Raw genomic sequence first — 23,956 nt, 5'->3', positions numbered from 1 at the left:
AACAAAGCTCAGATGCTGAATTTTCCTTCTCTGGCCTGTGGGTCTGGCTGCTGTACCATTGGATTCAGTACCACTGGGGCCGCTCAGACAAACCTGCCCAGGGGTGAGACGTGCACCAGGCGATCGGGCACTCTGCCATGGAGACTGTCAGCACATAATTGATGTTGCCTTACATAAATCCTACTCAAACAAACCCATGTAAACAGGACCATACTCCTCCTTGTCCAACCAGTGTCAAAGGGCGGACAGGCCCCCACCCCTGTTCTGACCTATGGGGTGGTGGAGCTCCCCTGGGTGCCCTGTTTACTGGCATTTGTGCACGTGTCAGCAGACAGTGCCCCCAGAGCCCAGGCCTGGCCAGGTGGTGCCTGGATGAAGTTCTAAGTGGCAGCCGCTGCAGGGATCAGCTTTGAAATGAGGGCCAGCTGCAGCTAATAATAAACTAACATCTTGGGCTGGACGCAAAGGAAGGTGGGATTGGTTGGCTGGTCACCCTCCTTCTTGAGGACGCGTTATAAAGCTTGGCCTCTCCACAGGAGCATCCCCACGCGTCGGCAGACCCCTGAAGGCACCATGGCCGTCCTCGGCATCACGGTCGCTCTGCTGGTGTGGATGGCCACTCTGCTGCTCATCTCCATCTGGAAGCACATCTACAGCAGCTGGAAACTGCCCCCTGGCCCTTTCCCACTGCCCATCGTTGGGAACCTTTTCCAGTTGGAAGTGAAGGATATTCCCAAATCCTTCACCAGGGTAAGCGAAGTGTTGTTGACTTGAGGGAGGAAAATCAAGAATTAGATGTAACATGAGTGCATTCAACTCAGTCTCAGACAAATGGTAATTCGACACCAGCTTGTTCTGAACTAACAGAATTATCAGTAGCACCCAAGAGTGATATTCAAAATATTCAGCTAGCGCTACAGCTGGGGCCTGGAGCTCCGTGGGCCTGTGGCCGTAGCCATGGCTGTGGCCGTGGCCAGCCCCGGAGGCCCCTGCTTGAGCAGAGTGTCCACTGTCTTGCTGTCGCTGGGCAGCTTGGCCAGGGCGGTGTGGCGGGGCTGTCGCCGTTTGTCCTGCGATGCAAGGAGGGACGTGCATTGAGCCCAGGTGCTCACGGGCCGGGTGTCAACCTGCAGTTCTCTGCAGTTGCCCAAGAACAGGGTGCAAAGTGAAGCGTTTCACCCCACCCCGCCCCACCTCCCACTAAGGTCGTTGCAAACAGTGAACGAGCTAAGAAATCTAAAAGCTAAATGCACTGACGAATCTGCTGAATGCGTTAATGAAGAATTCCGCAGGGCGCAGAGCCGCCCTGAAAGGCGCTGCTGAGCTTCGGGCCCCACGGAGCAAGATGGGCTCTCGGGTCTGGGGACAGTCCGGCCCTGGGGCCCCCAGCAGGGCCCCGGGGCCCCGACCTTGACTGGGGACAGCAGACTGGGGCTGGCGGGGCCCACGTGGGCAACGGGGCCTCAGGGGGACAAGAGGAGTTGGTCCAGCCCGCCCCGTTCCTTGCGTCCCAGAGGGAGGGCAGCTGGCGCACCCAGGATGCACTCCCCGCTGAAGAAGCCTCTGTGGGGAGGGTCTCCCCAGATCACTCTGGTTTCTGCTTGTCAACAACAGCGACCTTGGGGGGTCCCTGTAAAGCGCGGGCCTCCTCCCCAAGTCCGCAGCGGCTAACTCCGCCGCCTGGTGGTCTCCGCAGCTGGCAGAGCGGTTCGGGCCGGTGTTCACCCTGTACCTGGGCTCGCAGCGCGTCGTGGTCCTGCACGGCTACAAGGCTGTGAAGGAGGTGCTGCTCGACTACAAGAACGAGTTTTCGGGCAGAGCAGAAAACCCAGCATTCCAGGTGCACAAGGACAAAGGTGCGTCTTAGATAAGGGGGCTGGGGAGATGGGGGTGCAGGTACTGAAATAACAGTAACAACGTGCTGGAGACGGAAAGGTGAAGAGAGCCGCACACAGCTCAGGTGAAGGCTGGTGCATTCACTCACTCAGTCACTGCTCTGCGCCTTTGGATGGACCCAGCGTGGACAAGGCCCGGAGGACCCAGCCCTGACCACCAGGACAGACATGTTCCTAGAGAAACGGGACAGAGGGAGCTGCTTCTGACAGCTGGGCTGTGCCTCGGCCTTCCTGGGGCTCTTTCCACTCACAGCTTCGGCTGCGCCTGGGTGTTGGGGCTCTGTCCCCCAGGACCCCTCACCTGCCACGGGCACCCCGCTTCTCCGACGCCCCACCTGGGGCTGTGCTTCCACCAGGAAGGGGTGCAGAGAGTTCCCAGTGATTCGGTCCCCCCAGCCTCACCGCTTTCCTATGCCCCGACCCCCGGGGTCCCCAGGGCCCCGAGTTCCCCTCCTGCAGGGGGAGGCAGCCTGGGCGGTGAGGAGGGATGGCTAACTGGTCTTTTTTTTTCATGATATGTAAGACAAATTTTAATATTCTATTACAAAGGCATTACACTGGAAATGCATTAGAATTCAAAGGACAGTGTAAATACCTTTCTCTTCCAGTTACCAAACCCTGATTAATACTTAACTTCAAAATTGATAGAGAGAGAGAATTTCGTATCTCTTATCACTGTCCTTCCAAGTCATGCAATAACACAATCTATAAAGCATGGAAAATATGCACCATTTCCATACAGAACAAACTGTACATGAACAATTGATATATTATTTTGCTGCAGTAAATTATATATAAAAAGAATGTGATTGGTATGACCTATGCCCTATAGAGGAATTTGCACAGTTTCATTGGAAATTATGTCTCCCCAAGGTACCCAGAGCCATTCTACAGTCTTTGTTATCTAAAGAATTATTTCTACTCGAAAACATAAACTAATTTCAAAATATGTATCCATTGATTAAAATGTTGCCACATTCCACTGAAGAACATATGAGTATTATTACAAAATGCCTGTGCTACCTGTTGTGTTGTCATTCTTGGTGCAATAACTTTGTAAATATTTGTATACTTTAATTAATTACTTCAGTTTAAACAAGGACACCTGCCAGAGGTAATCCAATATATCTAAGGAGGAGAGGTATGTAACCTCTTTTCATTTCTGATATAAACAGAAAAAGAGATCTTGTTCATGAGCTGCTGATAAAATTTGCACCTTAATTAAAAACAGAAAAACATATTCCTTTTCCTGGACTTGCTAGAAAATAATCTAAAAAATGAATTTCCAATTCAGAGCAAATACTGTTGAGAAATGGTTTTATAAGATTCCAGATAACCATCTTCTAAATAATTCCTATGTTGCTAATCTGATGGTTTCCAATCTTACATATACGGGGAAGTTTATTTCTTTGTCTTTTTTTTTTTTTTTAGAACTTTTATCGAGATACAGTTAACATACAATAAACTGCATATATTTAGAGCATACAATTTGGTATCCCAATCTCCCAGTTCATTACCCTCCAACCCTCCCCGCTTTCCCCACTTGGTGTCCATATGTTTGTTCTCTACATCTGTGTCTCTATTTCCGCCTTGCAAAAAATGGTAGATTTGTACCATTTTTCTATAGTCCACATATATGTGTTAATATACGGTATTTGTTTTTCTCTTTCTGACTCACTTCACCCTGTATGACAGTCGCCAAGTCCATCCATGTCTCTAGAAATGTTCCAGTTTCCTTGTTTTTTACAGCTGAGTAATATTCCATTGTATATATGTACCACATCTTCTTTATCTATTCATCTGTCGAGGGACATTTAGGTTGCTTCCATGTCCTGGCTATTGTAAATAGCGCTGCAATGAACATTAGCGTGCATGTGTCTTTTTGAATTATGGTGTTCTCTGGGTATATGCCCAGCAGTGGAATAGCTGGGTCATATGGTAGTTCTATTTTTAGTTTTTCAAGGCAGCTGCATACTGTTCTCCATACTGGCTGTATCAATTTACATTCCCACCAACAGTGCAAGAGCGTTCCCTTTTCTGCACACCCTCTCCAGCATTTACTGTTTGTAGATTTTCTGATGATGCCCATTCTGACCGGTGTGGGGTGATACCTGATTGTCGTTTTGATGTGCATTTCTCTAATAATTAGTGATGCTGAGTAGCTTTTCACGTGCCTCTTGGCCATCCGTATGTTGTCTTTGGAGAAATGCCTATGTAGGTCTTCTGCCCCTTTTTTGATTGGATTGCTTGTTTTTTTGATATTGAGCTGGATGAGCTGTTTATATATTTTGGAGATTAGTCCTTTTTCTGTTGATTCGTTTGCAAATATTTTCTCCCATTCTGAGGGCTGTCTTTTCTTCTTGCTTATAGTTTCCTTCGCTGTGCAGAAGCTTTGAAATTTCATTAGGTCCCACTTATTTTTTTTCGTTCTTATTTCCATTACTCCAGGGGGTGGGTCAAAAAAGATCTTGCTGTGATTTATGTCAAAGAGTGTTCTTCCTATGTTTTCCTCCAGGAGTTTTATAGTGTCTGGCCTTACATTTAGGTCTTTAATCCCTTTGGAGTTTATTTTTGTGTATGGTGTTAGGAAGTGTTCTAATCTCATTCTTTTACATGTAGCTGTCCAGTTTTCCAGCACCATTTGTTGAAGAGGCTGCCTTTTCTCCATTGTATATCCTTGCCTCCTTTGTCATAGATTAGTAGACCATTGTTTATCTCTGGGCTTTCTATCCTGTTCCATTGATCTATATTTCTGTTTTTGTGCCAATACCATACTGTCTTGATCACTGTAGCCTTGTAGTATAGCCTGAAGTCAGGAAGCCTGATTCCACCAACTCCGGCTTTCCTTCTCAAGATTGCTTTGGCTATTCGGGGTCTTTTGCGTTTCCATACAAATAGTAAAATTTCTTGTTCTAGTTCTGTGAAAAATGCCATTGGTAATTTGATGGGGATTGCATTGAATCTGTAAATTGCTTTGGGTAGTATAGTCATTTTCACAGTGTTGATTTTTCCAGTCCAAGAACATGGTATGTCCCTCCATCTGTTTGTATCGTCTTTGATTTCTTTCATTAGTGTCTTATAGTTTTCTGAGTACAGGTCTTTTACCTCCTTGGTTAGGGTTATTCCTAGGTATTTTATTCTTTTTGTTGCAATGGTGAATGGGATTGTTTACTTAATTTCTATTTCTGATCTTTCATTGTTAGTGTATAGAAATGCAAGAGACTTCTGTGTGTTAATTTTGTATCCTGCAACTTTACCGAATTCATTGATTAGCTCAAGTAGTTTTCTGGTGGCATCTTTAGGATTTTCTATGTATAATATCATGTCATCTGCGAACAGTGACAGTTTTACTTCTTCTTTTCCAATTTGGATTCCTTTTATTTCTTTTTCTTCTCTGATTGCTGTGGCAAGGACGTCCAAAGCTATGTTGAATAGTAGTGGTGAGAGTGGACATCCTTGTCTTGTTCCTGATCTTAGAGGGAATACTTGCAGTTTTTCACCATTGAGAATGATGTTTGCTGTGGGTTTCTCATATATGGCCTTTATTATGTTGTGGTAGGTTCCCTTTATGCCCACCTTCTGGAGTGTTTTTATCATAAATGAGTGTTGAATTTTGTCAAAAGCTTTTTCTGCATCTATTGAGACGATCATGTGGTTTTTATCCTTCAGTTTATTAATATGGTGTATCACATTGATTGATTTGTGTATATTGCAGAATCCTTGCATTCCAGGGATAAACCCCACTTGATCATGGTGTATGATCCTTTTAATGTGTTGTTGGATTCTGTTGGCTAGTATTTTGTTGAGGATTTTTGCATCTAAATTCATCAGTGATATTGGTCTGTAGTTTTCTTTTTTCGTAGTGTCTTTGTCTGGTTTTGGTATCAGGGTGATGGTGGCCTCATGAAATGAGTTTGGGAGTATTCCTTACTCTGCAATGTTTAGGAAGAGTTTGAGAATGGTGGGTGTTAGCTCTTCCCTAAATGTTTGATAAAATTCACCTGTGAATCCATCTGGTCCTGGACTTTTATTTGTTGGGAGATTTTTAATCACAGTTTCAATTTCATTACTTGTGATTGGACTGTTCATATTTTCTATGTCTTCCTGATTCAGTCTTGGAAGGTTATACCTTGCTAAGAATCTGTCCATTTCATCCGGGTTGTCCATTTTATTGGCATATGGTTGCTTGTAGTAGTCTCTCATGGTGCTTTTTATTTCTGCGGTGTCTGTTGTAACTTCTGTTTCCTTTCTAATTTTATTGATTTGAGTCCTCTCCCTCTTTTTCTTGATAAGTCGCGCTACAGGTTTATCGATTTTATTTATCTTCTCAAAGAACCAGCCTTTATTTTTATTGATTTTTGCTATTGTTTTCTTTGTTTCTATTTCATTTATTTCTGCTCTGATTAACTGGTCTTTATCTGAGTGTTTTCCAGACTCCTGACTTCAGCCTCCACCTTCTGTGTCTCTGGGCACATCCTGGAGCCTGGGTGGGGGGACACCGGCTGGGTGGGGGCGCCCTCCTCCACCTCTCAGCTCTGAAAGCTCCCCGCCCCGCCCGCTGTCCTCCAACCAGGCCTGTTTGTCCTTCACCACTTGCTCACTGGTGTTTGAGGTCCCAAAGCAGGTGAGAATGCAACAGTGTCCCATCTACCCTATAAAACATGGACGTCTCTAGGTCTTCCTGAGCCTCTAGAAAACGTATTCGTTTTATGTGGAATTTCCAAATGAATGCGCTTACCGTCGTTCACGGCCTCCTCGCCTAGTTTTTGCAGTCTCCATTTCCGAGGTTATATCCTGTCACAACCAGTGGCCTTTGATGGTCCCTCTTAGACATGGAGGGTTTCTTTGACTCGAAGCGAAATCAAGCCCCTAGTCCTGTCATTAACACAAGAGGAGAGTCCCTGGAGGAGAGCCCCAGGAGGGCAGGCGTTCTGGGGTTAAGGCGCTCCATCCTGGCTCTGGGCACGCTGTATCTGCCAGCCCTGGTCCCAGTCACGGGTCCCTGCAAGCAGCCAGGCAGGGCCCCGCATCCACAGCCTGCAGGTGGGACACGGGGGCTCGGCTGCCTCCTGCCTGAGGCCCCAGGGTCCTGTTTCTGTATGTCCCACGTGGCCCAGGGCGGACCCTGCACATCAGCCAGGCCCGGGACCAGGGCTGCGTCTGGTCCCCAGGAACAGTGCACGTGCCGGCTGGTGGCCGCCGTGGCGCGGCGCGGCACAGCGCAGCAGCTGCATGTTGACAAGCCACGGGGGCCCCACCCGCTGCTTCAGTGCATCTTCACGCAGCTCCGGGGGAGGCGGCGTTTCAGCCTGTTTAGGTCCCAGACGAGGGCGCTCCTCTGGGTTCTGTCTCTCCCTCTCTCCACGTCTGTGTCTCTTTCTCTCTGACTCTGTCCTCTCTGTCTCTTTCGCTCTCCATCTGTCTCTGTCTCTCTATCTCTGTATCTCTCTCTTTCTGTCTTTTCTCACGTTTTCTGAATTTTCCACCTATTTTCCCCACAATTCTTCGCAGAACATTGTAAAATTACCTGCTTCTCTGCCCCTCGCTCCTCTGCCCCCTCTTCTCCTCATCACATGCCCTTCAGGGTGGTCCCCCAGCATCTCTGCTTCCTGCCTTTCCTCTGGCTCCCCTGGCCCTCGGGGCTCTGGGCACAGTCTGTGCCGTGTCCTCTGGCTCCTCAGCACACACACCTGGTCCCTGCCCCCCGTGCTGGTCTGCCCTGTGCCCTGGTCCTGCACGTAGAAGGCTGGGGCTGCATGGGGCCTGGCCAGGCTGCTGGCTCAGACACCCGTGCGTGTGGAGTGTCCTTCCCTCTTGGGCTGCTGTGCCACGTGCCCAGCGTCCATGCGGCCATTTGTGCAGTGTCCCGCAGGAATCTGCACCAGGACCCCTGGACCCGGGACCCCGAACTCAGTTCCACCTGTGCTTTTAACCTGCTGAACGGCACCTGCAAATGGGCCTCCTCGGTGCCCACACACCCATCAGCGGTCCTGCTGTCTGTCCGCAGGCTTGTCTCCACGGCAACCTCCCTGGGTCACATTCCTCCCCTCCCACCCCTGCCCTGAGCTTCCTCTGCAGGCTGTCCAGGTGTTCTTTGGGGGTAGAATGAAGCCCTCCCCTCCTTACCCCTCAGGCCTGGACAGACTTCCTTCCGGAATATCTGGGGCCATGGCCTTCCTCAGGCCTCCACACGCAGGAGGAAAACAGCTCAAGGTCTTCCCAGATCCCGAGGTCTGCATGGCTGGGGGGCCCTGTGACCTCTGATTCTAGTAAGGACTAGCTGTGAAGCCACAAAGTGCAAGTGGAGGTGTCTATAGTGTGAGGGTCAAAATCACTGAACACAGAATGGCTTCAGGGAAATTAGTCCATAGGCAGGAAAGAGGAGGGAGGACTTTCTCGGTGGTCAGGTGTGGTTTCCCTCGCATGGGGAGGACGCAAGGCAGAGTGGGGAAATCAAGGAGGCTGGTGGTTGCAGAGCTTACAGCAGCGTGCAGAAAGCAGGCCGCCCCCAAAGGCTTCTCTCCAAACCCGAGCCTCTGTCCCTGTGCTGGTCAGTGTGGCCCCTCAGTTCCTCCCGCTGCAGAGCAGAGTGCCGGCCGCCCCTCACTCCTGCCCCCTTTCTCCTGAGAGGAGCATCTGCAGTAATGGCTCTGCTCACCCTTCTTCCTTAGGGGTCATTTTCAATAATGGACTGACCTGGCGGGACACCCGGCGGTTCTCGCTGACCACCCTGCGTGACTTAGGGATGGGGAAACAGGGCAACGAGCAGCGGATCCAGAGGGAGGCCCACTTCCTGCTGGAGGCGCTCCGGAGCACCCAGGGTGCGTACCGCCTGGCCCGGCCCCCGCAGCCCCTGCGGCCCGAGACGGCTGCCCGTGTCAGCCCACAGGCACCATTGCTCAAGCCGGATTCCTCTCTAATCCAGGGAGCGGGCATGCTCATGGAGGGTGTGGCTGGGGTGTCCCGAATAACGGACAAGTAAAGAAAGCCGGCGGGGTTCACACCGTCACCGCCTCCCGAGAATTCTCACAGTTCCAGGGCGTCTCCTCACAAGCTCTGGAAGCATCCCTCCCGCCACGCCCACGAGCCAAGCGCCATGACGGCGCCCCTGTTTTCCAGGCCAGCCCTTCGACCCCACCTTTGTCATCGGCTTCGGGCCCTACAACGTCATCTCCGACATCCTCTTCCACAAGCGCGTTGATTACAGTGACAAGACTGGTCTGCGGTTGATGCGTCTGTTCAATGAGGACTTCTACCTGCTCAGTACACCCTGGATCCAGGTGAAGCACTTGTCTCCCTGTTGCCGTGTCAGCACCCAGCTTCTGTCTAGGGTTTACAGCAGGAAAGGGCTGAGAGGCGGCACTTGAGTGTGTGGACAAACAGGCACATGAGACTAGGGAGCCTGAACGCTCCTTCTGGAGACGTCCGTGGGGCCTGCCGTTCCCCCGTGCTGGCCTCGGGACACTTACCTTTTCACGCTTCAAAACTGGTCCTCACCAGACACGCGGTACCTCTGCCTATCGCTCACATTCCCACGACAGAACTCACACGGCCTTGTAGAGTGGTGCCCAGAAAGATACTTTCAGCCAGAATACTCTGAATAATACAATAGTGAGGCCATAAATTCAGGTTTGGAGAAGGTCATTCGCCTCGTACACAAAATGCTATTGCATCCAGAAAAATGCATATAGTAAGAAAATTCTCTCCTTCCCTCCCTCTCTCTCTAGCTTTATAATATTTTCTCAAGTTACCTACAGTACCTGCCTGGAAGCCATAGGAAACTACTGAAAAATATCTCTGAAATAAAAGATTATGCTTTAGAAAGAGTGAAGGACCACCAGAAGTCACTGGAGCCCAGCTGTCCCCGAGACTTCACTGACACCATGCTGATGGAAATGCAGAAGGTACCTCACAGCTCGCAGCTTCCAGACCAGGCAGAGCCGAGCACTCGGCGGTTATGAGATGGGTTTGCGGGGGCGGGGGTGCATTGTTCAGATTTATACGATGACCTGCACTGTGGCGTCCACACTGCCCACATTGTGTGCACTCTGGTGCTCTTAGTTTTACACAAATACACTGGCTTCAGCGTGACCGCATGTTGACACAGAGCCAGCCTGCCTGGCCACTCCAGTGTACTGTCCACTCTGCTGGCCGCAAAGATGGTCTTCTCTGGGGACACCGTCGGGGGCTGTGGGACGGGGTGAGTGAGACCCTCACACTGGCTCCCTTCAGCGCAGCTGCTTAACCACTTCTGATCGACTGACCAATGGGCGTGTCTGATACGGGAGAGGCCCTCAGCGTTCCTCATCGGCACGTAACCCCCCGTGTTGCACGAGCACCAGGGGGCCCAGGCCTTCCCAGCACCACCTCCCTGGTGCACCCCTGGTTCCCCCACGCAGACCGGTCGAGCTTCTCCTGTTGCCTTGGCATCACACGTGGCTCTGGGACCACATGTGAGCACCACACCTGGTTTCCTAGGGTAACTGTCCTGGGTGTCTGAGAGGCTCCTCCCTCAGTTGAGCCCCCTCCCACCCCTCTCCGCACTCCACCCCCTACCCGATGCCCAGTATCCCAGCGACGTCTCTGCCTCCTGGGATGCAAAGGCATGGGCCGTGGGGGCAGAAAGAGGCTGCGTGCAGCACTGCAGAAGCCCCACAGCTCAGCCTTGGGCTGCTGGAGGTGGTGGCACAGGGCCAAGGAGAGCCCCACCCCCCAGGAGGGCCCTCGGGGCCAGAGAAGGAGCGCCGACCCCGCAGCCAGGCGGGGGCACAGTCCTGCCCCTGGTCGGTTTTCTGGGAACCTCTGTTCCCTAACCTTGCCATGGAGACCACAGTGTCTGGGCAGGACAGGCCCCCGTGGAGCTGGTGGGGCTGCCAGGTGCTCTTCTGCTGAGGGACACAGGGTCTCTTTCTCATCCACCTGAAGACGTCCCGGTATTGAGTCCCTGTCTCTTACATACGCAGGAGAAACACAGCGCAGACCCTATGTACACTTTGGACAACGTTGCTGTGACCGTGGCCGACCTGCTCTTTGCGGGGACAGAGACCACCAGTACCACCCTGAGATACGGGCTCCTGATTCTCATGAAATACCCGGAGGTTGAAGGTAGGACAAGTAACAGGCAAGGACGCTGGGCCGTGTGGCTGGACGGTTAGCCTGGAGCCTTTGGGCTTCAGCGTGCTGTCTGCACAACGGGGCTGGCACTGCTGGTTAACCCTTGCAGGAGTGGCACTGGGATGGCTGGACGAACGCATTAGGGGGAGTGTCCTAGTACATGGCAGGCACCCGGCACTCAGCCCTCCCACACCTGCTGACAAACCCCAGCTCGCGGGAGGAAAGCCCAGTGGGGGACCGGCGTGTGGTGTGCATCCACTCCAGGACGTGGTCTGTTTAAGGCAGAGAAACACGTGCACCTCGCCCCCGAGCAGGACCCAGCCTTCCAGGCAGAGCTGGGAGGGGGCCGGTGGCCGGGGGGAGGCTCCTGACATGGCTCAGCCGATTGGGAGAGTGGGGATCAGAGGAGGAAGCCCAGGAAAAGCATTGCAAGGGTGCCCACAGCCCTGGACCCGGCCCTCCCTCCCAGGGCTCCTCCCCCGCTCCTGGACCAGGTGGGACCCGGGGTGGATCAGGTACGGCTTTGGGGGCCGCATGCAGAGAGCACCGGGCACCAGAAAGCCCCACACGGGCCCACTGGGGGCGGTGTGAGCAGTGCCATCTGTCCACAGTCCGATCAGCACCAGCCTCCGAGGACAGAGGAGGGACAGGCGCCATCGCCTGGGGCCGGGGTGCCCTCCCCGCCAGTGCCAGGCCTGGAGCCCCCGCCCTAAGCTGAGCTGGGCACAGAGCTGGGGTGGGGGTCCCCACGGCAAGGAGCTCCTCACCCCCGAGCCATGCTGGCTGCTGCTGATGGTGATTTGGTCCCGCTGTGTGCCAGGTGCGGGGACCAGCCCTTTAACGCACTGTATTCTTGAGGGCAGATGGAAAAGGGTGTGAGGGCATCTCCCCAGGAACGTGGAGATGGGCTCGTCCAGGGTCAGACCTGGTCTGTCTGACTCCAAAGCCTTTGCTCTTCTGCTGACAGAAAGGTGAGGCGAAGGAGCTGAAAGCCCAGGGGCGGAGGCTCCACGGGTCCGTGGCAGTTCTGAGGGAGCCTCTGACCGCTCTGTACTAAGGGTGCCAGGACTCCAAAATTGTTTGCATGATTAATTATGAGGATTTTCCAAAACAGAGAAAAAGACAGAACACAAATACAATGGACACCCATACATCCAGTGCCGAAGGGAACGTGTGCTCACCTTTTGCAGTACTGGCTCAGAGCCCTTGGAAAGAAAGCAGCTTGCAGAGCCCGCTGAGGCCTCTCCTCGCCTCCCTGCCGTCCGCACCCACCCCAGACTCCGCAGTATCCCTGCCCTGCTGTGTGGCACCTGCACGGAGGCCTTCTCACATTTACCATTTACGAAGCATCAGCATCCCATCCACAGTGTGTTACGTGTGTAAAATTTTCACTTGGCTACCGCACTGCACGGAGGTTTGCAGTTCACTCAACATCTGAGCAAGGTCCGCAGGTAACCTCCAACCCATAGAGGCCACGCAGCTGCCAAAGGCTGCTGCTGCCTCTGTCAGGAGAGGGTCTTCCAGATGGCTGCCCCCCGGGCTCTTCCAGAAGGCACCATGCGCGTCTGCTTCCATTCTCCCTTCACCTCCGCACTCCTTAGAAGCGTGCCACAAACCAGCCTGGCATAATAACTAACACAGAGTTCCCCTCCAGCTAGAAATCCCCAGACGCTTTTTTATTTTCGACTCCTGGCACAGAGACAAGGGCTGGACTAGAACTGGACTAGCCGTGACCAGCTATGGTAATGGAGGCCATAAGTAAATGTGTACGTGGATGCTGTGGACGGTACCTAAGCACACGGAGCTCAGCGCTTGCTGACGCGTGCGGGGGAGCCATCTAATAACCCAAAGCTCCACAAGCGTCTGCTGGGCGGATGGTTGGGAGCAGCCTGGAGTCGTGCGCTTATTCCATGCATGTCTTGGCAGAGAAGCTTCATGAAGAAATTGACAGGGTGATTGGGCCAAGCCGAATCCCTGCCGTCAAGGACAGGCTGGACATGCCCTACCTGGATGCTGTGGTCCACGAGATTCAGAGGTTCATCGACCTCCTTCCTTCCAACCTCTTGCATGAAGCAACCCGGGACACAGTGTTCAGAGGATACGTCATCCCCAAGGTCAGAAGGGAGCCTGCAGCGCACGCCCTGAGCCCTGCCCTGTAGACCAGCCGCCCGCCGGGAGCGGGATGGGGCCCAAGGACACCTGCAGGATGTGGCTGAACACTGGGGGCGGGGCCAGCATCCCTACCTGCGGAGCGCTGCTCCCCGAGCAGGCCTCACATGGACCTGGTGGCCGTAGAAATGGAGGCAATCTGGGGACGGGGCTCCTTAGATGGGGCCTGGGGGCGGTGGTGGGTTCCAACTCCAGAGACAGGCAGAAGTAGTAACATCCAGCCCTGGATGAGTAATTCAGAGGAGCTACTCCGCTGAAAAGATGAGAGCTCTCATCGCCACTTAGTCGTGACCCCCACCTGCTCTCTATCTGCCCTCAGGCGAACAACTTCCCCAGCTGGAAACATACCATCTTATCTCATGTAACATTCAACTGGGGACTCCCAGATGAAAGCCTGTGTTGTGTTAGCTTGACTGACCAAGGCAGCCCCTGTTCTTTCCAGGGCACAGTCATAATTCCGACACTGGACTCCGTCTTGTATGACAGCCAAGAGTTCCCTGAACCAGAGAAGTTTAAGCCAGAGCACTTTCTGAATGAAAATGGAAAGTTCAAGTACAGCGACCATTTCAAGGCATTTTCCGCAGGTAAGAAGAGGTCAGAGGTAGTACCTTCCCCAGGGATTGTCTCTAATTCCTGCTCTCTCCTCCACGTGTGATCTGTATCATGCCCCTTATTTCTGGCCCCGACATGACCCAAATGTGTTCTTCCCTGTTCAGAGAGTTAAATGACATCTTTTCAACAGAAGTCCTGGAATGCGTTGAGATGAGTTATTTTTTCCTTAGATACTTCGCTTCATTCAGTGCTAAAACTCTTCATGTAATAGAACTTAGTGAAAATCTTTCAAAACATTACTACCTAACTCTCTATAAGTGTAAACAGGGGTTACTGAGCAACGTCTAACGTTTGGTTACCCAGACTCATCGCAGGGCCCTCGAAGCTTCCCAGTCCTTGGCTGCCTTCCCAGGGCCTTCCCTCGGTGTGGGTGTGAGGAAAGATCTGTAACCAACTCGATAACTTTAACACCCAACACGAGAGCGTTGGCTTCCACCCGGGGCCCCACTGCTTTCCTGTAGGACGTGGGGCTGAGCACTGGCAGAGCCCATCCTCCCAGCCTAACGGAGCTTTATGCAGCGGAGTCCTGGCGGTGGAGGCTGTGTGACGGCTGGTCCCTGAACACACCTGTCGCTGATACCCTTACACTGAAATCCACTCCGGGCTCCCTTTCAACGGGCAGACGGGGCTCAGGTCTGCTTAGGGTGCCGTTGATGCATGGCCTCCTCCCACTCAGCGGTCCCCCCGCTGTCCCGCCTGGAGCAGTGTCTTAGTGCTGTTGTCACCTCCAGGAAAGCGGGTGTGTGTTGGAGAAGGCCTGGCTCGCATGGAACTCTTCCTGTTCTTGGCCGCCATCCTGCAGCACTTTAACTTGAAGTCGCTTGTTGACCCCAAGGACATCGACCTCAGCCCCATCGCAATTGGGTTTGCCAAGATCCCCCCCCGGTACAAACTCTGTGTCATTCCCCGCTCGCAAGTGTGAGGCACACGTGCTCTGAAGACCCCGCTCCTTGATGCCGGCCTGAAGGCCTCCTGCTCCCCTGTACCCCCTCAGCAAGGGCAGCCAGGGCTCCACAGGGCGTCAATGGGGCCAGAGGGGTGCTTTCCAGCCACATGCTTCAGATAGAGTTTGAAAGCAAATCAAAAAAGCTTGTGTCAAACTAATTAAACCAATTAAAGCACACTGTGATTTAGTTTGTGTTGGAGTTCCCAGAAACCATGTTAAATAAGAACATATCACTGTAGGTTAAACTAAAATCTTCTGTAAAAGTAGAGCTTCCTGGTCACCAGAGTTACTGTCTCTTATAAAGGATTCAAATAAAAATAAGACACTATTTTCTTGTTTGGAAAAAATAAAAATAACATATCTTTGGAGGATATGTTAGCCATATCCAAAATGTATCCCCTGCCCTTTTTCCACAGGATGTGAAGTTATTCCTTTGGGCTCACTAATAGCATTATCCTGTGGTATATTTTAAGATTAAAATATGTCTGAAATCTCAGCATAGACATCAGTTATCGTGTTTTTTTTCCATTTTATTTATTTATTTATTATATTTTTTGGGGGCACACCAAGTTCAATCAGCTGTTTTTATACACATATCCCCATATTCCCTCCCTCCTTCGACTCCCCCCCGCCCCGTCCCAGTCCTCTAAGGCATCATCCATCCTCGAGTTCAACTCCCTTTGTTGTACAACAACTTCCCACTGGCTATCTATTTTACAGTTGGTAGTATATATATGTCTATGCTACTCTCTCACTTTGTCTCAGCTTCCCCTTCACCCCCCGCCCCCCCAAACCTCGAGTTCTCCAGTCCTTTCTCTGCATCTGCATCCTTGTTCTTGTCTTGTCACTGAGTTCATCAGTACCATTTTTAGATTCCATATATGTGAGTTAGCATACAATATTTGTCTTTCTCTTTCTGACTTACTTCACTCTGTATGACAGACCCTAGGTCTATCCACCTCATGACATATAGCTCCATCTCATTCCTTTTTATAGCTGAGTAATATTCCATTGTATTTATGTGCCACATCTTCTTTATCCATTCATCTGTTGATGGGCATTTAGGTTGCTTGCATGTCCTGGCTATTGTAAATAGTGCTGCAATAAACATTATGGTACATGTTTCTTTTGGGATTATGGTTTTCTTTGAGTATATGCCCAGTAGTGGGATTACTGGATCATATGGTAGTTCTATTTGTACTTTTTAAAGGAAACTCCAAACTCTTTTCCATAGTGGCTGTACCAACTTACATTCCCACCAACAGTGCAGGAGAGTTCCCTTTTCTCCACACCCTCTCCAACATTTGTGGTTTCCATGTTATGTGATGGCCATTCTGATTGGTGTGAGGTGATACCTCACTGTGGCTTTGACTTGCATTTCTCTGATGATTAGTGATGTTGAGCATCTTTTAATGTGTTTGTTGGCCATCTGTATGTCTTCTTTGGAGAAATGTCTCTTTAGGTCTTCTGCCCATTTGTAGGTTGGCTTATTTGCTTTTTTGGTATTAAGCTTCATGAGCTGCTTGTATATTTTGGAGGTTAATCCTTTGTCCGTTGTTTCGTAGGCAACTATTTTTTCCCATTCTGAGGGTTGCCTTCTAGTCTTGTTTACGGTTTCTTTTGCTGTGCAAAAGCTTTTAAGTTTCATGAGGTCCCATTTGTTTATTCTTGATTTATTTTTTAATTTTTTTTATTTTTTATTTTTTTTGGGGGGTACATCAGGTTCAATCATCTGTTTGCATACACACATCCCCGTACTCCCTCCCTTCCCCGACCCCCCCCTCGAGTCCCCCCCACCCTCCCTGCCCCAGTCCTCCAAGGCATCTTCCATCCTCGAGCTGGACTCCCTTTGTTATACAACAACTTCCCACTGACTATTTTACAGTTGGTAGTATATATATGTCTGTGCTACTCTCTCGCTTCGTCTCAGTTTCCCCTGCACCCCCCGCCCCCTCCCATACCTCGAGTTCTCCAGTCCATTCTCTGTATCTGCATCCTTATTCTTGTCACTGAGTTCACCAGTACCATTTTCAGATTCCGTATATGTGAGTTAGCATACACTATTTGTTCTTCTCTTTCTGACTTACTTCACTATGTATGACAGATTGTAGTTCTATCCACCCCATTACATATAGCTCCATCTCATCCCTTTTTATAGCTGAGTAATATTCCATTGTATGTATATGCCACATCTTCTGTATCCATTCATTTGTTGATGGGCATTTAGGTTGCTTCCATGTCCTGGCTATTGTAAATAGTGCTGCTATAAACATTATGATACAAGTTTCTTTTGGGATTATGGTTTTCTTTGGGTATATGCCCAGGAGTGGGATTACTGGATCATATGGTAGTTCTATGTGTAGTTTTTTAAGGAACCTCCAAATTGTTTTCCATAGTGGCTGTACCAACTTACAGTCCCACCAACAGTGCAGGAGAGTTCCCTTTTCTCCACACCCTCTCCAACATTTGTGGTTTCCAGACTTTGTGATGATGGCCATTCTGATCAGTGTGAGGTGATACCTCATTGTGGCTTTGACTTGCATTTCTCTGATGATGAGTGATGTTGAGCATCTTTTCATGTGTTTGTTGGCCATCTGTATGTCTTCTTTGGAGAAATGTCTCTTTAGGTCTTCTGCCCATTTGTAGGTTGGCTTATTTGCTTTTTTGGTATTAAGCTTCATGAGCTGCTTGTATATTTTGGAGGTTAATCCTTTGTCCATTGTTTCATAGGCAATTATTTTTTCCCATTCTGAGGGTTGCCTTTTAGTCTTGTTTATGGTTTCTTTTGCTGTGCAAAAGCTTTTAAGTTTCATGAGGTCCCATTCACTTATTCTTGATTTTATTTCCCTGATTCTAGGAGGCGGGTCAAAAAGGATCTTGCTTTGATGGATGTCATAGAGTGTTCTGCCTATGTTTTCCTCTAGGAGTTTTATAGTGTCTGGCCTTACATGTAGGTCTTTAATCCATTTGGAGTTTATTGTTGTGTATGGTGTTAGGAAGTGTTCTAATTTCATTCTTTTACATGTAGCTGTCCAATTTTCCCAACATCACTTATTGAAGAGGCTGTCTTTTTTCCATTGTATATTCTTGCCTCCTTTGTCAAAGATAAGGTGCCCATATGTGTTTGGGATTACTTCTGTGTTCTCTATTCTAATCCATTGATCTTCCTTTCTATTTTTGTGCCAGTACCATACTGTCTTGATCACTATGGCCTTGTAGTATAGTTTGAAGTCAGGAAGCCTGATTCCACCAACTCCATTTTGCCTTCTCAAGATTGCTTTCGCTATTCGGGGTCTTTTGCGTTTCCACACAAATCATAAGATTTCTTGCTCTAGTTCTGTGAAAAATGCCATTGGTAATTTGATCAGAATTGCGTTGAATCTGTAAATTGCTTTGGGTAGCACAGTCATTTTCACTATGTTGATTCTTCCAATCCAGGAACATGGTATGTCCCTCCATCTGTTTGTGTCATCTTTGATTTCTTTCATCAGTGGCTTAAAGTTTTCTGCATACAGATCTTTTGCCTCCTTAGTCAGGTTTATTCCTAGGTATTTTATTCTTTTTGTTGCAATGGTGAATGGGAGAGTTTCCTTAATTTCTCTTTCTGCTCTTCTATTGTTAGTGTATAGGAATGCAAGAGATTTCTGTGCATTAATTTTGTATCCTGCTACTTTACTAAACTCATCAATTAGTGCTAGCAGTTTTCGAGTCTTTAGGGTTTTCTATGTATAATATCATCTGCAAAGAGTGACAATTTTACTTCTTCTTTTCCAATTTGAATTCCTTTTATTTCTTTTTCTTCTCTGATTGCTGTGGCTAAAACTTCCAAAACTATGTTGAATAATAATGGTGAGAGTGGACACCCTTGTATTGTTCCTGTTCTTAGAGGGAATTCTTTCAGTTTTTCCCCATTGAGAATGATGTTGGCTTTTGGTTTCTCATATATGGCTTTTATTATGTTGAGGTAATTTCCTTCTATGCCCATTTTCTGGAGAACTTTTATCATAAATGGATGTTGAACTTTGTCAAAAGCTTTTTCTGCATCTATTGAGATGATCATGTGGTTTTTATCCTTTGATTTGTTGATATGATGTATCACGTTGATTGATTTGCGTATATTGAAGAATCCTTGCATCCCAGGGATAAACCCCACTTGATCATGGTGTATGATCTTTTTTTTTTTTTTTTTTGGCACACGGGCTTAGCTGCTCCGCGGCATGTGGGATCCTCCCGGAGCTGGGAGGATCCTGCACTGCTGCACTGTGACTCCTGCACTGGCAGGTGGACTCCCAACCACTGCGCCACCTAGGAAGCCCATGGTGTATGATCTTTTTAATGTGCTGTTGGATTCTGTTAGCTAGTATTTTGTTGAGGATTTTTGCATCTACATTCATCAGTGATATTGGTCTGTAATTTTCTTTTTTTGTGACATCTTTGCCTGGTTTTGGTATCAGAGTGATGGTGGCCTCGTAGAATGAGTTTGGGAGTGTTCCTCCTTCTGCAATATTTTGGAAGAGTTTGAGAAGGATAGGTGTTAGCTCTTCTCTAAGTGTTTGCTAGAATTCGCCTGTGAATCCATCTGGCCCTGGGCTTTTTTTTGTTGGGAGATTTTTAATCACTGCTTCAATTTCTGTACTTGAGATTGGTCTGTTCATAGTTTCTATTTCTTCCTGCTTCAGTCTTGGAAGATTGTATTTTTCTAAGAATTTATGCATTTCTTCCAGGTTATCCAATTTATTGGCATATAGTTGCTTGTAGTAGTCTCTCATGATCTTTTGTATTTCTGAGGTGTCCGTTGTTACTTCTCCTTTTTTATTTCTAATTCTGTTGATTTGCATCTTCTCCCTTTTTTTCTTGATGAGTCTGGCTAATGGTTTATCAATTTTGTTAATCTTCTCAAAGAACCAGCTTTTAGTTTTATTAATTTTTGCCATTGCTTCCTTCCTTTCTTTTTCATGTATTTCTGCTCTGATCTTTATGATTTCTTTCCTTCTGCTCACTTTGGGGTTTCTTTGTTCTTCTTTTTCTAATTGTTTTAGGTGTAAGGTTAGGTTGTTTATTTGATATTTTTCTTGTTTCTTAAGGTAGGAGTGTATTGCTATAAACTTCCCTCTTAGAACTGCTTTTGCTGTGTCCCATAGGTTTTGGGTTGTTGTGTTTTCATTGTCATTTGTTTCTAAATATTTTTTGATTTCCTCTTTGATTTAATGATTTCTTGGTTGTTTAATAGTGAATTGTTTGGCTTCCATGTGTTTGTATTTTTTGCAGTTTTTTTCCTGTAATTGATATCTAGTCTCATGGCATTGTGGTCTGAGAAGATGCTTGATATGATTTCAGTTTTCTTGAATTTGCCGAGGTTTGATTTGTGACCCAAGATGTGACCTATCCTGGAAAATGTTCCGTGTGCACTTAAGAAGAAAGTGTATTCTGTCGTTTTTGGATGGAATGTCTTATAAATATCAGTTAAGTCGAGATGGTCTAATGTGTCATTTAAAGCTTGAGTGTCTTTATTTATTTTCTGTTTGCATCATCTGTCCATTGATGTAAGTGGGGTGTTCAAGTCTCCCACTATTATTGTGTTACTGTCGATGTCCCCTTTTATGGCTGTTAGCATTTGCCTTATGTATTGAGGTGCTCCTGTGTTGGGGCCATAGATATTTACCATTGTGAGATGTTCTTCTTGGATGATCCCTTGATCATTATGTAGTGTCCTTCCTTGTCTCTTTTAATAGTCTTTAAAGTCTAATTTGTCTGATATGAGTATTGCTACTCCAGCTTTCTTTTGACTTCCATTTGCATGGGATATCTTTTTCCCATCCCTTTACTTTCAGTCTATATGTGTCCCTTGGTCTGAAGTGGGTTTCTTGTACGCAGCATATAGAAGGGTCTTGTTTTTGTATCCATTCAGCCAGTCTGTGTCTTTTGGTTGGAGCATTTAATCCATTTACATTTAAGGTGATTATTGACATGTGTGTTTCTATTACCATTTTCTTAATTGTTTTGGGTTTGTATCTGTAGGTGTTTTCCTTTTCTTGTGTTTCCTACTTAGAGAAGTTCCTTTGGCACTTGTCGTAAGGCTGGTTTGGTGGTGCTGAATTCTCTTAACTTTTGCTTGTCTGGAAAGCTTTTGATTTCCCTGTCAAATCTGAGTGAGATTCTTGCTGGGTAGAGTATTCTTGGCTGTAGGTTTCTCTTTTTCCGGGCTTTCAGTATATCCTGCCATTCCCTTCTGGCCTGCAGAGTTTCTGTAGAAAGGTCAGCTGTTATCCTTATGGGTTTTCCTTTGTATGTTATTTGTTGCTTTTCTCTTGCTGCTTTTAATGTTTTTTCTTTGTGTTTAATTTTCATTAGTTTGATTAATATGTGCCTTGGTGTATTTCTCCTTGGGTTTATTCTGTATGGGACTCTCTGTGCTTCTTGGACTTGGTTAATTATTTCCTTTCCCATGTTGGGGAAGTTTTCCACTATAACCTCTTCAAATATTTTCTCAGACCCTTTCTTTTTTTCTTCTTCTTCTGGGATGCCTATAATTCGAATGTTGGTATGCTTGATGTTATCACTGAGGTCTCTGAGACTGTCTTCTATTCTTTTTCTTCTTTTTTCTTTTTCCTGCTCTGTGGCAGTTATTTCCCCCATTCTATCTTCCAACTCACCTATTCGTTCTTCTGCCTCAGTCATTCTGCTGGTTATAGCATCTAGAGTATTTTTAATTTCAGTTATTTTGTTATCCATTGCTGTTTGTTTTTCTGAGTTCTTATGAACTGTTTCTTGTACTTTCTCTATTTTGTCATTGAGATTTTGTATCATTTTTACTATCATTACTCTGAATTCTTTTTCAGGCATTTTTCCTATTTCCTCTTCATTTATTTGGTCTTGTGGGGTTTTTTTCCTGCTCCTTTGCCTGCATGGTGTTTGTTTCCTTATAGTTGTCCAAACTTTTGGGGTTGCTTGTCCCAGCGATAGAGGTGTTTATAGAAGACTGTCCAAGCCTCAGACTAATGTCCAAATGTTGGGTTAAACCAATATTAAGTCTAGGAAACACATACATGTATAAGACACACAATTACTGAATCCATTAGGACATAAGGCTCTGGAAAGACCTGACAGAAGAACCCCAGTATACTATCAGATATTCAAAGAGAAACTCAACAGAGATTGACAACCGAAACAGAACAAATCAGAAACAAAAGCAAAAACAAACAAACAAACAAACAAATAACACTTTACACATACAAACACTAATCCAGGGAGATTTTGTAAGCTAGGATCAAATATAGAAAAGAGCTAGAGTACCACCAGACAGAATGGAGATTCTCAGAATGAAATTAGACAATTGTACTAAGAACTAAGATAAAGACAAAAACCTAATATTAAATACCAAGGCGGTGTGTCATCTGGAGAATAAAGCAAGGAGTCTGAGCAGATCGATAATGTTGCTTATAAGTATGTTAAGATAAAATAAACTAAAAATGGATGGAAGAAAGGGGAACAGAAGAGTGTAGTGTGATTGGAAATATGCAAATAAAAAGAAAGGAATAGAAATGTATAAAAGATAGAGATGAAAGGTAGGTATGAGAGATATATTGTCCATACTACCAAAAACATAGCTAGAAATAGAAGTATATAAAGATGCAAAAAAATAAAAATAGAATAAAAAATAGAATTAAAAAAATATGTTATAAAACTTGTAGAGCCCTTAGGACTAAGATGGTAATTAATTAAGGAAAAAAAAATCCAGAACTGATCCCAGAATGGACCAGTCCAATAGAATTGATACTAATATTTCTGTTTCCTTAGCGTCTCAGCTGTAAGTGTCCTTCTACTCACCTTGGGTTTTTTTGCATTATTCTGTGGCCAGCAGAGCTTCCTTTATTGTTGGTCTGTAAGTGTTGGTGTGTGGGGAGGGAGAGGGTACAACAGTGGCTCCTTCCCCTGGGAGTGAGTGAGCAGTGGCGCACTGTTGTTTCAGTCGGGCTTGGAGGTACCTGTTGCAGAGGGACGCCTCAGGTGTAAACAGAAAGTCTCAGAGTTGGGCCTCTCTCGGTTTTTTTTTTTTTTTCTCGGCAGTCTCCCTGCTGCCGGAGTTCCAAGGGGTTTTAATCTAGCCCTGCCCTAGGGCCTGAGGGTACTTGTTATCCCCGAGCGCTTTAGGTGGCCCACAGGGCCTCTCTCTGCTGCTGGTTGCAGGCACCAAAGGAGAGAGAGAGGCTATGCCCACGGCGCCTCCCCCCCGCCTGTGGGCCTGCTGCATCCAGCTGCCATCATGGCCGGGCAGCTCTCAGGGGCAGGCACTCGGACCTCTTCCCTCCTGTCCTCTCGGTCCGTCACCTTACTGGCAACAATTTTTCTCACCCTGAACCAGCTCTCCGGTTCCCATGCTCCCGCTCCCGGGCCCTCTGTTCAGCTGTGAATCGACATCTCAGTCCGGGAACGCTGAGCTGCGGTGTGGAGCCTCCGTATGTTTCTCACTCCCTCCCGTCTGCCACAGCTCCGCTGCTTCACCCGCTTTGAGCCGTTGTAGATGCCTCCCTACTGGTTATGTCGGGATCCTTGCCGTCCTTTCTGGTGTCCAAGGTCATCTGCTGGTGTTCAGTTGGTTCTCTGTGGGAATTATTGTGTCTTTTGGTGCATTCCCAATGCATCTGTGGAGAGGGATGCATTCCACGGCCCTCTACTTCGCCACCGTCTTTTTCTCCATCCTATATATGGATTATTGAGGTTTCTCTCTACCCTGCTATGTCACTGTCCTACCTGGGTGGGGGAGCCTCTGAAGAGAAAGGCTCTTTGTACCTACTGAATTCACTGTCTTTTGACCCAGGAGCACAGATTTTGACTCCCAACATTGCCCTTGCTTGGGCTGATGCATTCCAGTAGATTTGAAACATGCCATTAGCACACAATAGTCCTAGGTTATTGACTCCCAAAACACTGAGGATTTCTAACATACGTTCTTCTAACAAGCGTCTCAGGTATAGATTTTGTGCTTTTGAGGGCACAAATTACATTTCAGCTCCAATTACATTTCTTTTTCTCGGCTAATCAGTGGGGACTGTGGGCATGGAACTAACTGCTAAGGACCCCAGCACCTTGGTCCTCATGGGATTTCTGGGATTCTGTGTGGTCTAGGCCTGAATAAGGAATGGAAGAAACAATCATAGAGTGGGTTTGCAGAACCCTGTGAGAGGGTCTTAGTCTTGCATCCCTCTGCCTGGGGACCTAG

The 23,956-nt window shown here is 47.8% G+C and overlaps 1 protein-coding gene across 1 annotated transcript; it reads left to right on the top strand.

Annotated features, from left to right (window-relative positions):
- The first annotated feature begins 364 nt into the window (after positions 1 to 364).
- LOC130854462 (cytochrome P450 2E1) lies at positions 365 to 14,910 on the top strand. The gene is made up of 9 exons (XM_057737300.1): positions 365 to 750; positions 1,697 to 1,856; positions 8,567 to 8,716; positions 9,015 to 9,175; positions 9,623 to 9,799; positions 10,859 to 11,000; positions 12,936 to 13,123; positions 13,621 to 13,762; positions 14,522 to 14,910. Exons 1-9 carry the CDS (start codon positions 574 to 576, stop codon positions 14,710 to 14,712), a joined length of 1,488 nt encoding a protein of 495 aa, XP_057593283.1. The 5' UTR covers positions 365 to 573; the 3' UTR covers positions 14,713 to 14,910.
- Positions 14,911 to 23,956: the final 9,046 nt, after the last annotated feature.

This window comes from Hippopotamus amphibius, chromosome 5 (assembly GCF_030028045.1).
Source record: "Hippopotamus amphibius kiboko isolate mHipAmp2 chromosome 5, mHipAmp2.hap2, whole genome shotgun sequence".
In the NCBI taxonomy this organism is placed as follows: domain Eukaryota; kingdom Metazoa; phylum Chordata; class Mammalia; order Artiodactyla; family Hippopotamidae; genus Hippopotamus; species Hippopotamus amphibius.
This window is presented reverse-complemented; position numbering and strand designations above follow the sequence as displayed.

Excerpts from the sequence above, each read along its gene's own strand:
- LOC130854462 (XM_057737300.1), top strand. The coding sequence starts at position 574 with ATGGCCGTCCTCGGCATCACGGTCGCTCTGCTGGTGTGGATGGCCACT. Across the intron at positions 751-1,696 it reads TTCCCAAATCCTTCACCAGG|CTGGCAGAGCGGTTCGGGCC; the intron begins GTAAGCGAAGTG and ends TGGTCTCCGCAG. Across the intron at positions 13,763-14,521 it reads TTTCAAGGCATTTTCCGCAG|GAAAGCGGGTGTGTGTTGGA; the intron begins GTAAGAAGAGGT and ends TGTCACCTCCAG.